This window comes from Thamnophis sirtalis, unplaced genomic scaffold (assembly GCF_051295495.1).
Source record: "Thamnophis sirtalis isolate CommonGarterSnake01/CBP01778 unplaced genomic scaffold, rThaSir2_p1.2 scaffold_3, whole genome shotgun sequence".
Lineage (NCBI taxonomy): Eukaryota > Metazoa > Chordata > Lepidosauria > Squamata > Natricidae > Thamnophis > Thamnophis sirtalis.
In genome coordinates, this window is record NW_028261383.1 from 124,020,035 (window position 1) to 124,033,323 (window position 13,289).

The 13,289-nt window shown below is 39.0% G+C and overlaps 1 protein-coding gene across 4 annotated transcripts in view; it reads right to left on the minus strand.

Annotated features, from left to right (window-relative positions):
• The window catches only part of UNK (unk zinc finger), a 66,263-nt gene that overhangs the window by 18,609 nt on the left and 34,365 nt on the right, over positions 1-13,289 (minus strand). For 3 of the 4 annotated variants that reach the window (XM_087709914.1, XM_087709915.1, XM_087709913.1), the window contains exons 2-8: positions 7,500-7,709; positions 6,896-7,072; positions 5,864-5,994; positions 5,608-5,743; positions 4,635-4,752; positions 2,251-2,335; positions 377-519 (exon numbers count right to left, since the gene is read on the minus strand). In XM_087709914.1, the coding sequence (XP_087566040.1) occupies positions 377-519; positions 2,251-2,335; positions 4,635-4,752; positions 5,608-5,743; positions 5,864-5,994; positions 6,896-7,072; positions 7,500-7,709 (1,000 nt within the window). Of the gene's footprint in view, positions 1-376; positions 520-2,250; positions 2,336-4,634; positions 4,753-5,607; positions 5,744-5,863; positions 5,995-6,895; positions 7,073-7,441; positions 7,710-13,289 lie in introns of all 4 variants that reach the window. The other variant, XM_087709916.1, reaches the window with a different exon arrangement.

A 13,289-nucleotide genomic window follows, 5' to 3' on the forward strand; every position in this document is an offset into this window, starting at 1 on the left:
GAGCCACATGCAGCCCTAGACAGCTAATAATGTGGCCCCACAAGATCATAAACTTTTAACATTATTATGTGTTATTTATATACCTTCACTATATTACACGTTTTAGCTGCAGCCCAAGAATAATTCCTGTTCACTCAACATGGCCCAGGCAATCCAAAAGGTTGGATACCCAAGATGTAGGTGTCAGATCTGGAAGCCATTTTTTACATTTGGGCCTAAAGGCTTCCAGGTCTGACAGTAGGAGCAACTGCCCTTATTCACAAATAAAAACTCAAGCTTTTGGGATGAAAAAGTGTCAGCAATGTTCTAAGCTTATATTTAGAGAGAACTGCGGTATCACATGCTCAGTGAGGAATTTTGTATCAATTTTACATACATTGCTAAGGTCTGGGGCTTGTGGACTAGAAGGGCTGACAGGAACAGAATCGCCTGCTGCTGAGGGCATGTACATTACAGGACCAGCTTGCGTTGGGCTAGAGACAGCCGATGTTGGCTGTAAATCTTCACTAAGTGGAGGTTCTATAGGAAACAGAACAAAACAAACCATATGATAAATACAGTTACAAAAATGGGTTCACAACAACTCTGTAAGAGCAAAGGGTAAACAGGCAATGCCCAATACTGATTCTAACGAGCTAATCTTCCACCTGCAGCAATCTACAAACCACTATAGAAAAAACAAAAAGGCATCACGAGACTAAGGGAGAGAATGTAATGTCTTCCTTTTTTTTTCTATACCAATAGTCTTAAAGAATAGCAGTTACATATTCATAGTAGCTGTAGCTACTATAGCAGCATAAAGTAGGCTTTATGCTGCCCTAGTTTATTATGCTTATAATTATTTATTCAATGTATATTCCACCTTTCTCCCTAAAGGGCCTTCAAGACAACTAACAATAAAATATAAATTTGTTAAATGAATCAGACTGGAAAGGTCTGGCTGAAATTCCTTTCATATTGCCGGAAAAGACCTAATGGTAACTTTAATATAAAAGCAGGTTCATACTGACATAAAAATGTAACACCCCCCAAACTATGTGTGTTTTCAAAAATTAAAAATGCTTTTATTTTTGACTGAAAAACAACTTTCAAAATGGACATAAAATGATCACAGAATTGTTTACCGGTTAGTAGACTGCTTATTTATTTTCGAGCTTAAAAATAGCTGGACTCTCAAAACATATGCCCTATCTATGAGTTCTTTCATGAGACATTGGCTTTGCATATATTATCCCATTGCTTGTTTGAAAAGGCCAACAACCTTTATCCTATTCTCAATGCAAAAGGTTGTCAGGAAGAGGCCTAATCTGAAAAATAATGGATACACAATATTTTGAAATTCTGGAATTTGGGGTGTACAATAAGTGAAGCACATTTAGTAGTAAAAAAAAAACACCACTCCGGTCTAGGATGGCAACCTCTTGAAGGCCTGTGCTTCTGTTCCACCTTTTTCTGTCTCAAGTGATTATCCTTGTTAAAAAGAGAAAATAGACCATATAAACAGACGACTGAATCATCTGGATGCTCTAGGCCAGTGGTTCTCAACCTTCCCAATGCCGTGACCCTTTAATACAGTTCCTCATGTTGTGGTGACCCCCAACCATAGAATTGGTGTCTCGGTTCCTAAGACCATTGAAAATATGTGCTTTCCGATGGTCTTAGGCAACCCTGTGAAAGGGTTGTTCGACCCACAGGTCCCAGCCCATAGGTTGAGAACCATTGCTCTAGGCATTTCTAAAAGCCATTGTAGATATGTTCATTGTTGAGAAGCAGTCAATGTCAAAAGCTTTGAAATTGTTTGCATTTTTTTTCTTCATCATGCCCTTGTTTCATAATTGAAGGAAGAGCCTGACAAACAATGCAGTAAAAAACTTGTTCCTTTTTATTCCCCAGAATTAAATCATACCAATAGCAAATTACAACTTCAAAATAAGTAGTATGCAGTATCATTCACAGTATCCTTAAATAGCCACTGGGTGTCACTTCTGCTTTGAGAACCAAGCGCAGAGCTATCAACCATCTGATGACTGAAGATCGCTTTCTAGAAAAACGTATATGCAGTTTGAAATAAAATTTGTTATATATTATTTTTAGGTTCCCCCCTCCCCCTTGTATGATTAATTACGGGGGAGGGAGGAAGTTTGGTTGCTTAGAATTGTACTTGCCTTGCAAGCAATGTTGTACTCTAAACAACACTCAGGACAACACTCAGTAGACAGATTATTGCTACATCAAGAGAAGACCACCTACGTTCTACATGTGCGAAGGCACAGAAGGGTCCCCTGGGACAGCTGCCAGACTGCTGCATATCATTACATTTTGTTGATTTGTAGATCTGGAAAAAACAAAAACGAAAAGAAAGTTGGGACAAGATGAAGCTGCTCAAACTCAGCTGCTTACAATGGATTTTAAAAAAGAGAAATGTATTCAGAAATACAATATAAACAGTTTGATGTTTCACTTGCGCTTTATACATAGACTGCATAAATCTGTGGAGATGGAGGCTATGCTGGGTCTTTGAGCAACCTGCCGGGATGGGCAGCATTCCAAAGAACAAAATAGGGAGAGCTAAAAAATATAATTTTAGTTTCGTATAATTTAATTAACTCAACCAGCTAGATATGGATAATATATGACTCCAATAATTTTTCCTGCCTGTCATTCCAAAAAAGAGAGCCAGTAGTGGTGTAATGGTCTAAGGTACCAGGCTAGAAACTGAGTGATTATGAGTTCTAGTCCACCCTTAGGTAAGAAAATAATTGAGTGATCATGGACCAGTCACTCTCCCTCAACTCTAAGAAGCTGGCAATGGCAAACCACTTCTAAACATCTTGCTAGGAAAATTGCAAGGATTTATCCCGGCTGTCTCCAAGAAACAAAGACTAACTTGAAGGCAAAAAAAAAAAAAAAAAAAAAAATCATTCTAAAAATAAAATTTGGAGGACTCCGGTTGACCAAGGGCTGCATATAATCCTGATAGTCCAACCCATGCTTGGACTAAATATCTATAGAATTGTACCTTAGGTCTTTAAAGAACTATTTCCAGTGATGCACACATATACATATGGGCAGAATTACAGCATAATGTATGCTTATTTACACAGAATCTCTAAGGGCTTATCCTTAAACATGCATACAGAACTGTAGTGTCAATTATCTTTGCAATTTATTCAAAGATTGTCCCATCAAATGGAGCTACCCAGGAACCCCATTTCAGTTTAGTCAAAGCATTTTCAGCAAGAGAAGTAATTCAGAAGAAAACTTTTCAATTACATGGAAATCAACCTAGATGTACTGCCCCAGCAATTGCTAGCCACACCTTCCTGGCACTTCCACATATGGCTTTGGCACAATTTCTACATGTCACTATAATCACATGCCATCTTCTTTCCGGGACAGTTGAGCTGATTGTTTTTTGATTCCTTATGAGACCTTTCACATCCTAAACTTCGTTTTAAATTGCTGGGATTTTGTGGCCTTTGGAAAGCTGTTTTCCCATCAATCAAACTTTGCTTCAATCTGCTTTGTCCTCCTTAACTTGGAACTGTGTAGTATATTTCAGAAGCACCCTTGCCAGGGAGCCCAATCTTAAATCTTTTTAGTGAGTTTCTAAGCAATTTTGCAATCTCTAAACAACCGAAAGACTTATAAACAGGATGCACTGAACTCGTATTTTATATATTATTAATCTATACATTATATTTCCAAACAAACAATAAAAAATGCATATGTAAAACATAACAAAATTAAAATCAAAACCCAGCTCATTTTAGAGGGCTCATTCCATAGCCTGGGAAGCACACACAAGAAAGCTTTTCGCTGACTATAAAGCCTCGATATCTTCATGAGGCTACAGAACAGGCTTCACCTCAGTCTCAGAGTCTAGCTTTCTCCTTAACCAAAGAGTTTCCTTATTAAGAGCACCTCTATCTTCTGGATTTAACTTCAGCTTGTTCTCTGCCATCCAGTCTATTATCACAATGAGCAAACATCAAAGAGTTTGGAATTAGAAGGCAGGGAGCAATTGAGCAGGTTGTCATCAACATATTTCTGCTCCACAGCTCTGAATGTGTTCCTTCTGAAGTTTCATGTAGCTTTAAACAGCACAGGAGGACAAGCTAAGCCCTAGGGGACACTATAGGTCCACATCCTAGAACAGTGATGGCTAACCTTTTTGTTGTTGCGTGCTGAAAGCGTGTATGTGCACACATGCACACACCCATAATGCAACACGCACCATGTCCCCCTGCACATGCGCATGCAACCCCTCCTGCACTCCCCCCATGCATATGCATGACCCCCTGCACCTCGTTTTGGGCCTAGCAGGCCTCCCTGCAGCTTCCTGGGACCAAAAACGGGCTCTGTGTGTGTGGGGGAGTGCCATATCCCCCCGCGCTCCCCCTCCCCCATGCACGCATGTGTGTCTCCGGTATGTGCCCTGCTCCCTACGCATGCATAGCAGAGACTTGAAAAGAAGACAAACCAATGTATTCTTTTAACTAGTTTCTGGTGTAAATCATCCTCCGAGACAATCAAAACAGTAATTAGCATGGGTAATGTATAGTTTATCATATCCTGTAAATTGTGCAATGTGTGCATTTATCTATGTAAATGACCAACAAGGAAGTCTTTACCTCTGGGTGAAACTGTTGCTCTGTACGGGTGTGACAGTACTGGCATGCATCTCCATTGTCACACTTACTAGGATCTCCCCATTCATCTCCATGTTTCACGCTAGGACATGGGGAGGATCTTTAGCAATAGGCAGAAAAAGAGTGAATTAGAAAGTCATATAATTTTTGAGCCAAACAGAAACTGTATCTACAATATTTATATAGATTAATTTCTGGCACTGAGTACCTTTACTGTTTGCTAGTATTCCTCAAAAAGTACAAACTGCATTTAATCAAACAATGCTAATACAAATCACTTCTATTTAATTCAAATTGTCCAAGAATGAGTAATTATAAATATGTAGTTGGGTTATAGCTGAGCCCTGAAATATTCTCCAAAATGGTGCTTAATGTTTAGAAAAGGAAACCTCATGGCAGCAGGAACATAAGCAAAGGAGATAAATAACTGCTAATAGGCATATGATTAAGAGATACAACGCTTTTTCTTGAAATACATGTCTCAGAAAGGTGCTATCTCAAAGTCTTCACTTTGAGGCCATAAGGTTTGATGTTCATTCCAGTTTTCATGAGGAAACAATACTCTGAACATCATAACAGAACAGTTGCATCTTAGTAAGTATTCCCTGATTAATTCTTAGAATTTAACTACAATGGGGCAATACACTGAGAACTATAACCCTCATAACAAAGAAAGCCACCTGCTCACATGCAAACTTGTTTTGCACAAGGATTATTTTCTTTTTTATCTTGACATAATATTAGAGTGCAGCAGGCTTAAAGCACATGTGCTTAATCCTTACTTATGGCAGCATCCTACACAGATGTAACCCTGATCCATGAATTAACTACTTAATGTGAAATGCAATCTTCCCACCATGATTGATGTATTTATTACACTGAGATTAGAGTAAAGTTACTAACCAAATAAAGAAAATGTAAATTCTTGGCCCTTTATAACCAGGCTTTGAAGTACCTGTATTTGTGTTTTCTAGGACTCCTTCTTCTATCTTTGCTATTATGATAATAAGGACAGGCATAACCTTGGCGACAGAGGCGTGGGGGCTTCTTACACTGTTCTGTTTTGTAGTTTCCCAAAACATAAGTTGTGTCTGTGAAGATAAGTATAATTAGTCAATTAAAATCCTAAGCATATTCACCCCTATACAAAGATGTTTTTTAAATTCAAGAATAATTGGATTCAGTACTGTGTAAAACTCCAAGGAACCTACCTTGCCATCTTGGCTCTTCACTGAGTATTTTTTCTATCATAGCATGGCTAGCAGCAACTGCAGACTGACATTCTATGCCACTTTCTGATGTAGTCTGACCATTCTGCAAAGCTTCCATGGCCTGAAGCTCCCTTAGGGAACATAGACAAATGAGTAATTATGCAGGTACAGATATTCAAAGAAAAACATCAGTCTATTGTCTTTTTGAAAAAAAAAAACATTTCTAATAATATTCAGATCCCTACTAAAAGCTGAGGTAAAAGGCAGCCTAGGGAAAAAAAACATCATCACCAAAATTGCACTGGAAAAGGGTGATTTGCAGAGCTTATAGCTCTTAACTGTTTCCCCTGATTTTATTCTCTCCCCTTGGGCATCTCCTCTCTCTCGGACCCCAGATGTCTGTTGGCTGCATCACAGAAGAAGCAGTTGGATGAAGAGAATGAAAAAGGGTTACACATTTCTCCTCCATGCACCTCTAACTGTATTCACAGAGGTTGGGTGGTAATTTGGCTTCATTCACACATCTGCCTCCACCTAGCGCCAAAATGGTGTGCTGTTTGTTGAGTCTATATTATTACCGTGGAGCCTCCATCTCAGTGCCAGCCTGTTGTTCTGAGGAAAAAGTGATGTTTTCCAATGGAAAACACAGTTCAATTTCCTATTCATGTCTTAGGGCTCTATAGCTCCATGGCCATTTTGAATTTTGGCTGGTAAGATAAAACGAAATAGGCCAAGCAATCAAAATTGTTTTTCTCTTTTAGGCTCAGGTAGGAAAATATTCCATGAAGTTGCTATTCCTACTAGTAACCTCTACTGCTTAGTTTTTCTCCTCTCCGGTATCCAAGAAAAACTGGTGACAGTCTGTCTCTTTCAGCTGATGTAAAGACTTGTTGGAAAGGGAAAAAAATCTAGAGAGAGAGGGTTCCTCTGCCCTCCATTCCCCTTTCCTGCAGTTGCTCTTACCTCCATTTTATATTCCTGGATTTCCATTTAGACAGCAAGTAAATATCACAGAAGTTATTCCCTACCAACCTAATATCATAAACTGGAGAACGTAGGTCATGTGGTCCATGAGCAAAAGCACAATGAAGGCCATTCTTGGTGCAATTTCCTTTTGAATCAGTCTCATGGATGCAAATTCCAGTTTTGTAGTAGCGCAAATGGTATCTCCGTTCTGTATCACCGGTAGTTCTATGCAGGAATGGACACCTACGAAGGAGGGAGAAAAAGAAAGAGCTCATAGAAACGTAAAATCTCAAACACGGTTTCCAGCCAAAAAAACCAGTCATCAGGTTTGAAAAATCCAGCATTTTTCCCTTCTGAAAATAATTCCATTTGTAAATTAAGGATTTATATAAGGATTCAACCCTCTAAGCAATTATTTTATGACAAATCTCACAAATTTTTCTAGAATTATTCCAAAACACAAAACTTTGAAACGCAGCCTTTACTTTCAGAGGAATATATACAAAAGTAGTGCAATCATAATAAACATTTTCTTCAAGTTTCCACTGCAGTTTTTCCACATTCTTGATACGCTCTTCTGCAAGATTTTAAAAGCTGAATTGATGAATTTACCTGTTAATACAGACTGGACGTTCTGTCAGATCAAGTAAAATGCAACCTTGTAACTTACTCATCTCCTTCAGGGCAGATCCCTGTGGTCTCATCGTATTTGGTGCAGTAAATGTCAGGGCTATAGTTAAAGGTGCCATCCCGACGGCGGATAGATCGGCGACGACGCTGGTTAACAAAGTGCCAGTGGAAGCATGTGTAGGGCCTGTGCTGAGTACATTTGTGCTGCACAAACAGGGGACACTGCTCTGTGCGGAATTCCTTCAGGTATCTGTAGAGAGAAAGAGACTGGACTGAGTTCTATCTCAACAGCTCAACTGAGCGCCACAACAGATTCATACCAAATCATTCTCCCTTCTTGTTTTAAGTTTGCATTCAAATATATTCATAAAAAAGCTGGTAGATGTTAATAAATTACGGTATTCATTCATTATTCAGCAATCAAGGCTTCTTCTCCAACCCCCATACTTGGTGTATTTCCATTTGCCTTTTACTTTCCACAAGCAAGCCAGTGAGTTGAACATTCAATTTAATTTCTTCATTCTTGAATCTTGTTTCAGTTGAGTTAGATTAGATTGTAATCCTTATGGCAGCTATGTGCTGTCAGATGGGTATCAGAGCAAAAGAATCAAGAGATAAAGAAAGGGTAGATAGTTTGTAGAAACTTTTTGCATTAATTCCTTACTAATAAATCTACAGTCTAAAGAAGTCGGGACTTGCACTATATGAGAAGAGTAAGGAAAGGCATCAAGTATTTCTATCAGTTGACTTTTTCACTCTCCTCAGGAGAGTGAGTATATTTTGCAGGAGCAGAAAAAAAGATGGCAGGTCTGGTACTAGAAAATTTATTTTGATACCAAGCCGCAAGGCAGCTAAAAGTCCTCCGAATCACCTATTACCTGAGCTTCTCAAAAGCGCTGTTGAAGAATCCAAATGTGAAGAATTTCTGTGATTCTGCACAGCTTACCAAGAGAAAATTTAGTCATGTCTCTTTGGGCTCTGACTGAGTTGAGAAACTGGAAGCAGTTGAGGCGTGGACAAAGCTTTTCAAACTTAGTCTCTGGGCAGATAGACAGAAGTTAACCCACGCTTGGATTCTCCAAGCAGCGCACAGGGGAATGGGGCAGCCTGAAAACTGCCTACCCTACCCTACCTCAAGAACATGAAATTCAGATTCAGAAGAAAGTGTTTTGATTTATTATATATTATATGGAAAGGTAGTTTATTATTATTTTTAATTACACGTTAATGCTACAAAAGGAAACATCTGTGCAATATGTTATTTGATACTGTTAACCTCTGATGCTTTCCAGACCTTTTCACTTATATTATTTAGTTTTGCTGGTCCAAATAAGGTAAATGCCCCTCCGCCTGATGATCCATCTGTTTTATGCCCTCACTGGGAATCCTACACATTTAGCAGAATACCCGTATTTTAGTCACAATTCTATACAATTTTGTTTTGATGTGAGCAAGCAAGTACACTTATAGTACCGGGATACATCTTTGTATTTGAATTTTCCTAGAAAACTGGGTATGTTATTTAAAAAACAAAGTGTAAAACAATTGAAGAGGCATTGCTTTAATATTTACTAACATAATATAAACCGAAGAATTTCAAAGCTTGAGTCCATCTGCACTATTTCGATTCAATAATTTTGGACTCTCAAGTACTTCTTATTACTACATAGTTTTTAAATGACTAGAATTAATTGCAAGCACTAAAAGATTACAGATAGCCCTCGACTTAGTCTATTCAGTTACTGACAGGTCAAAGTTCCAGCAGTACTAAAAAAGCAGATTTATGGCTATTCCTTGAAATTCCAGCCATTGCAGTCATGTGATTGCACACTCGGATGCCTGGCTCACAATTACACTGCAGTGAGGCACATCATGTGATTACCATTTGCAATCTTCCCTGGCTTCTCACAAGCAAAATCAATGGGGAAGTCAGCAGGGAAGGTTGTAAGTTGCCCTAGAAAGTTGCTCCCACTGCTTTTTCTCCTGAGGAGCCTGTTACAGAGTGCAAGTTCCCAGGAATCTGGTACTTCATAGCACCCCCATCTGTCCACACACCATAGTATAAGTGTGCTGCAGCACCACCTTGCCCTCCTGAGCACTTCACGGATGCACCTGAGGTCACCCCCAGCAGCTCTGCTGAGCCACCTGAGGCCTCTGCCAGTCCTCTGCCAGCTTCTGCTGACCTGCCCATAGTCTCTAGTGCCTGCCTGCAGCATTTCCACCTCTCCCATGGCACTTGCACCCTCCCACTGCTTTTTCCCGCTTAACAACCTGTACAATCTGGGGTTATCACAGCAACTGGGAGTGCCAGGATTGCTGTCATTAAGGATGCAATCACATGATATTGTGCTTTACGACTACATCACTCCCACTGCAACTATGGCAATCCCAGTCCCAACTGTTGTTGCAATTCAAGGACTATCTATATTGCTGGGTTTCAGTCACTTTAACCATCTTGAACGTTAAGAGCTATTTGCACTACTTGAACTTGCACATTTTTTAACAGCTGCGCAATTTTTCTTTTTTTCTCCCTTTTTCTTTTTCTCTCTTTTTTCTTTCTTTCGTATGGGATATGTATGTGATATGTATGTGATGTATATGTGATGCTTGTGCCCATTTTTATCCTTTATTGTCATTGTATTTTATAATTTTTAATTGACTCGTGGGGTTTGGATGAGTGAGTGATTGTGTATGCATGAGGGGACTGGGGGAGCAACTTGGTGCCTCCTCCACTGAGTACCATTGCAGAAGTGGTAGGGGGCCCAGGCCTATCTCCCACCCTAGAATGTTTGAAATAAATGGCCTGCCGGACAGAGCGGAGGCTACAGGGGGGGAAACAGGGTCTATGGGTACGGGAGTGGGCTGGAACATTCCGGTCACGACGGGGAGGGGCAGGTACGGCGGGAACTTCAGGGCTAGCCATTACCGGGGAAGGAGGGTTCGCTACGTCACAGAGATCCCTCCTTCCGGCCCTGCTAGTTCCACTCCAGGGCCAGATGGCGAGAACTGTCAGGGCCCTGGTCTCCGGCTGTTGTTGCTAAATGCCAGGTCTGTGGTTCACAAAGCTCCCCTCGTCCGGGACCTAATTTTAGACGAGGGGGCAGACCTGGCATGTATTACTGAAACCTGGCTGGGCCCGGAGGGAGGAGTCCCCCTCACTGAAATGTGCCCAGAAGGATTTCAGGTGCTTCATCAGCGGCGACCCTAGGGAAGGGGTGGGGGAGTGGCCGTCATTAGTTCCTCGTAGGATCCCTGCTCCAAAGCTTGTTGGGTATGAGTCCCTGCTGATGAAGTTGGACCTTGGATAAGGTGACCAGATTTTCAGATTGGTAAAGAGGGACACCTTCGACCGGGGCGGGAGGGGGGGGGGCTTGATTAAAATTTTTATACGGAGCAACAAAAATTTTCATATAACGCAAAAATAGTATTGTAATTTTTTTTATTTCAACATAACTACAATTTACAAATATAAATTGTAATTCTTGCCAAACATCAATATTTTGATCACGTGACCATGAGGATGCTGCAACGGTCGCTAAGTGTGAAAATGGTCACTAAGTGTGAAAAATGGTCATCAGTCACTTTTTTCAATGCCATTGTAACTTTGGTCACTATACCACCTTTCTTGCCACAGTTCTTAAGTGAATAACTGCTGTGTAACTTGCATGTGTGAGGATGACATACAGAACTTCTTGTACCTTTGCAAACTATTCTAACTGCTGAATCATACCCAAAAATTAGGTAATAGCAATACATTTTGATCCTATGTCCAGCAGGTTCTGATTGAGTAAAAAATACACACTCTTTCAAAACTACAATAAACACATCAATCTATAAATAAGATGTGAAACCATGTGGAGACAATATGTGTTTGTTAGCATATCAATCCCCTCCTCCTTAAATTAATACATGGATGTGGAATATAGTATGGTATAGATGTCACAAATCATGGTGGGGAAACTTTTTCTTATGGAATGCCACTGAAAAACAGGAAAGACAATAACAAAAGATATGTGATATAATAGATATGAGGCGATCCATGTAAGTGGATGAGTTTGCAACATTTGTATCTTTCTATAATTAATTACCCGTAAATACATTTTTAATTTAACACTGATTTAATTTCACTGGTTCTGGATTGATATAATTCCAAGCAACATACTTCTTGGCTTAAACCAAATGATAACTGCAATTGTGTTTAACAAAGCTTGGAGAACAGCTGATATAATTTTCTTTTCAAGAAGCAAGTTACTGTCCTTTCCCTTATTACGTAAAGATATGAGGTGGTTTGATTGGAATATTAAACTATGGAGGTGGTCTTTTTTGTACTATATTTCATCTTTTTGTACTATATTCTCCTTGTCCATGGCTATTATGATTAATACCATCACTACCATTTGTGCCGAGTATCTGAACAATATTTTCAAAATTAAATCACCCTGTGTTTCAGCAGTTTAGAAAAGGAGGAAGAAAAACTTGAAGCAGGGCCCAAAGAGTACTACCTCAATTTGAGGGAATACATTTTCCAGGAAAGAAGTCTATGTGCCAAATATTGCAAATTAAAAAAAGGTCATGTGACCATCTTCAAAGAAGTACTGAGTATGTATACTTTATTTTCATAAGAAATTAATTTACTTCTTTTTCAATCATAGGAGTGAGGGCTATGATAATCTCCCATTCCCAAAACAAGGTTTATAATGGCAAAGAAAAGAGCAAATGCCTCTTTTATATAATACTGTTGCCAGGAGAAATCAATCAAACAACTAAGCAACAAATTTTAACAAGTAAAAGTTTACTTGCCAAATAAGATATGTTCCAAGTGGATTGCCAATATCAACTGTTTCTAGCAGCAAGTTTTGTTTTCCAATGCAGGATGGCCAGTTCTGTCCCTTCCATTGTTTGGGAAAAGATTGCTTACTACCTACATTCAGATGTATTCTAAAATTATACCACAGCAAGTTAAAATGCCCATAAAATGACTGCAAGCTTTAAAGAATGTCTTGCTGTGTAGAATATCCTGGCATAATCTTAGCTATGGCAATATTTAAATTACATGAGTGTAAATAGATTACAAGTGGTCCTTAACTTACAATAGTTCATTTAGTGACTGTTCAAAGTTACAATGGCACTGAAAATGACTTATGACTATTTTTCACACTTATGACCTTTGTAGCATCCCCATGATTATGTGATCAAAATTCAGATGCTTGGCAACTGGTTCATACTTATGAGTGTTAGAAGTTGTTGTGGCTTGTATGTCTAATAAATGGCATTTACAATAACTGTAAAGTAGAATATCCAGTTTACTGATCTTATAAATCAACATTAATGTTTTAATGCAAGCGAAAGCCTAGGAATCTGAATCGGAAAGTGATTAAATGCAAAAATCCAAGGCTTTGAAACTTGGAAAGCACATGGCACAGAATGGTACCGAAACAAGCTGCAACTAGTTCACAGAATCACAACTGTGAGTGCATCCTTTAGTTAGAACAGAAGCACATAAAACCACTTGTATATTTTCAGACCAAAAAATGAAGATTGATCAGATTTTTTGCATCCTCAGTTCCATGTAATTTTCCTTCAGAAATCAGTACTGTTTTCTACCCTATTGTTACAAGTACATCCCCATTTAAATGAAACTGAAAAAGTTCCAGGACAGCAGAAATAATGTACAAGAAAATGGATTTTATTTATTAAAGGAAACCAGTTTACAATGTGAATCTCAAGTGAGAGCCATTTAAAAAAAAGAGAGTACAGCTGATACCTACAGATATTGAAATGGAGAGCAGCAAATTCCACTAATTTAGAATCATAATTAAAATAATCCATG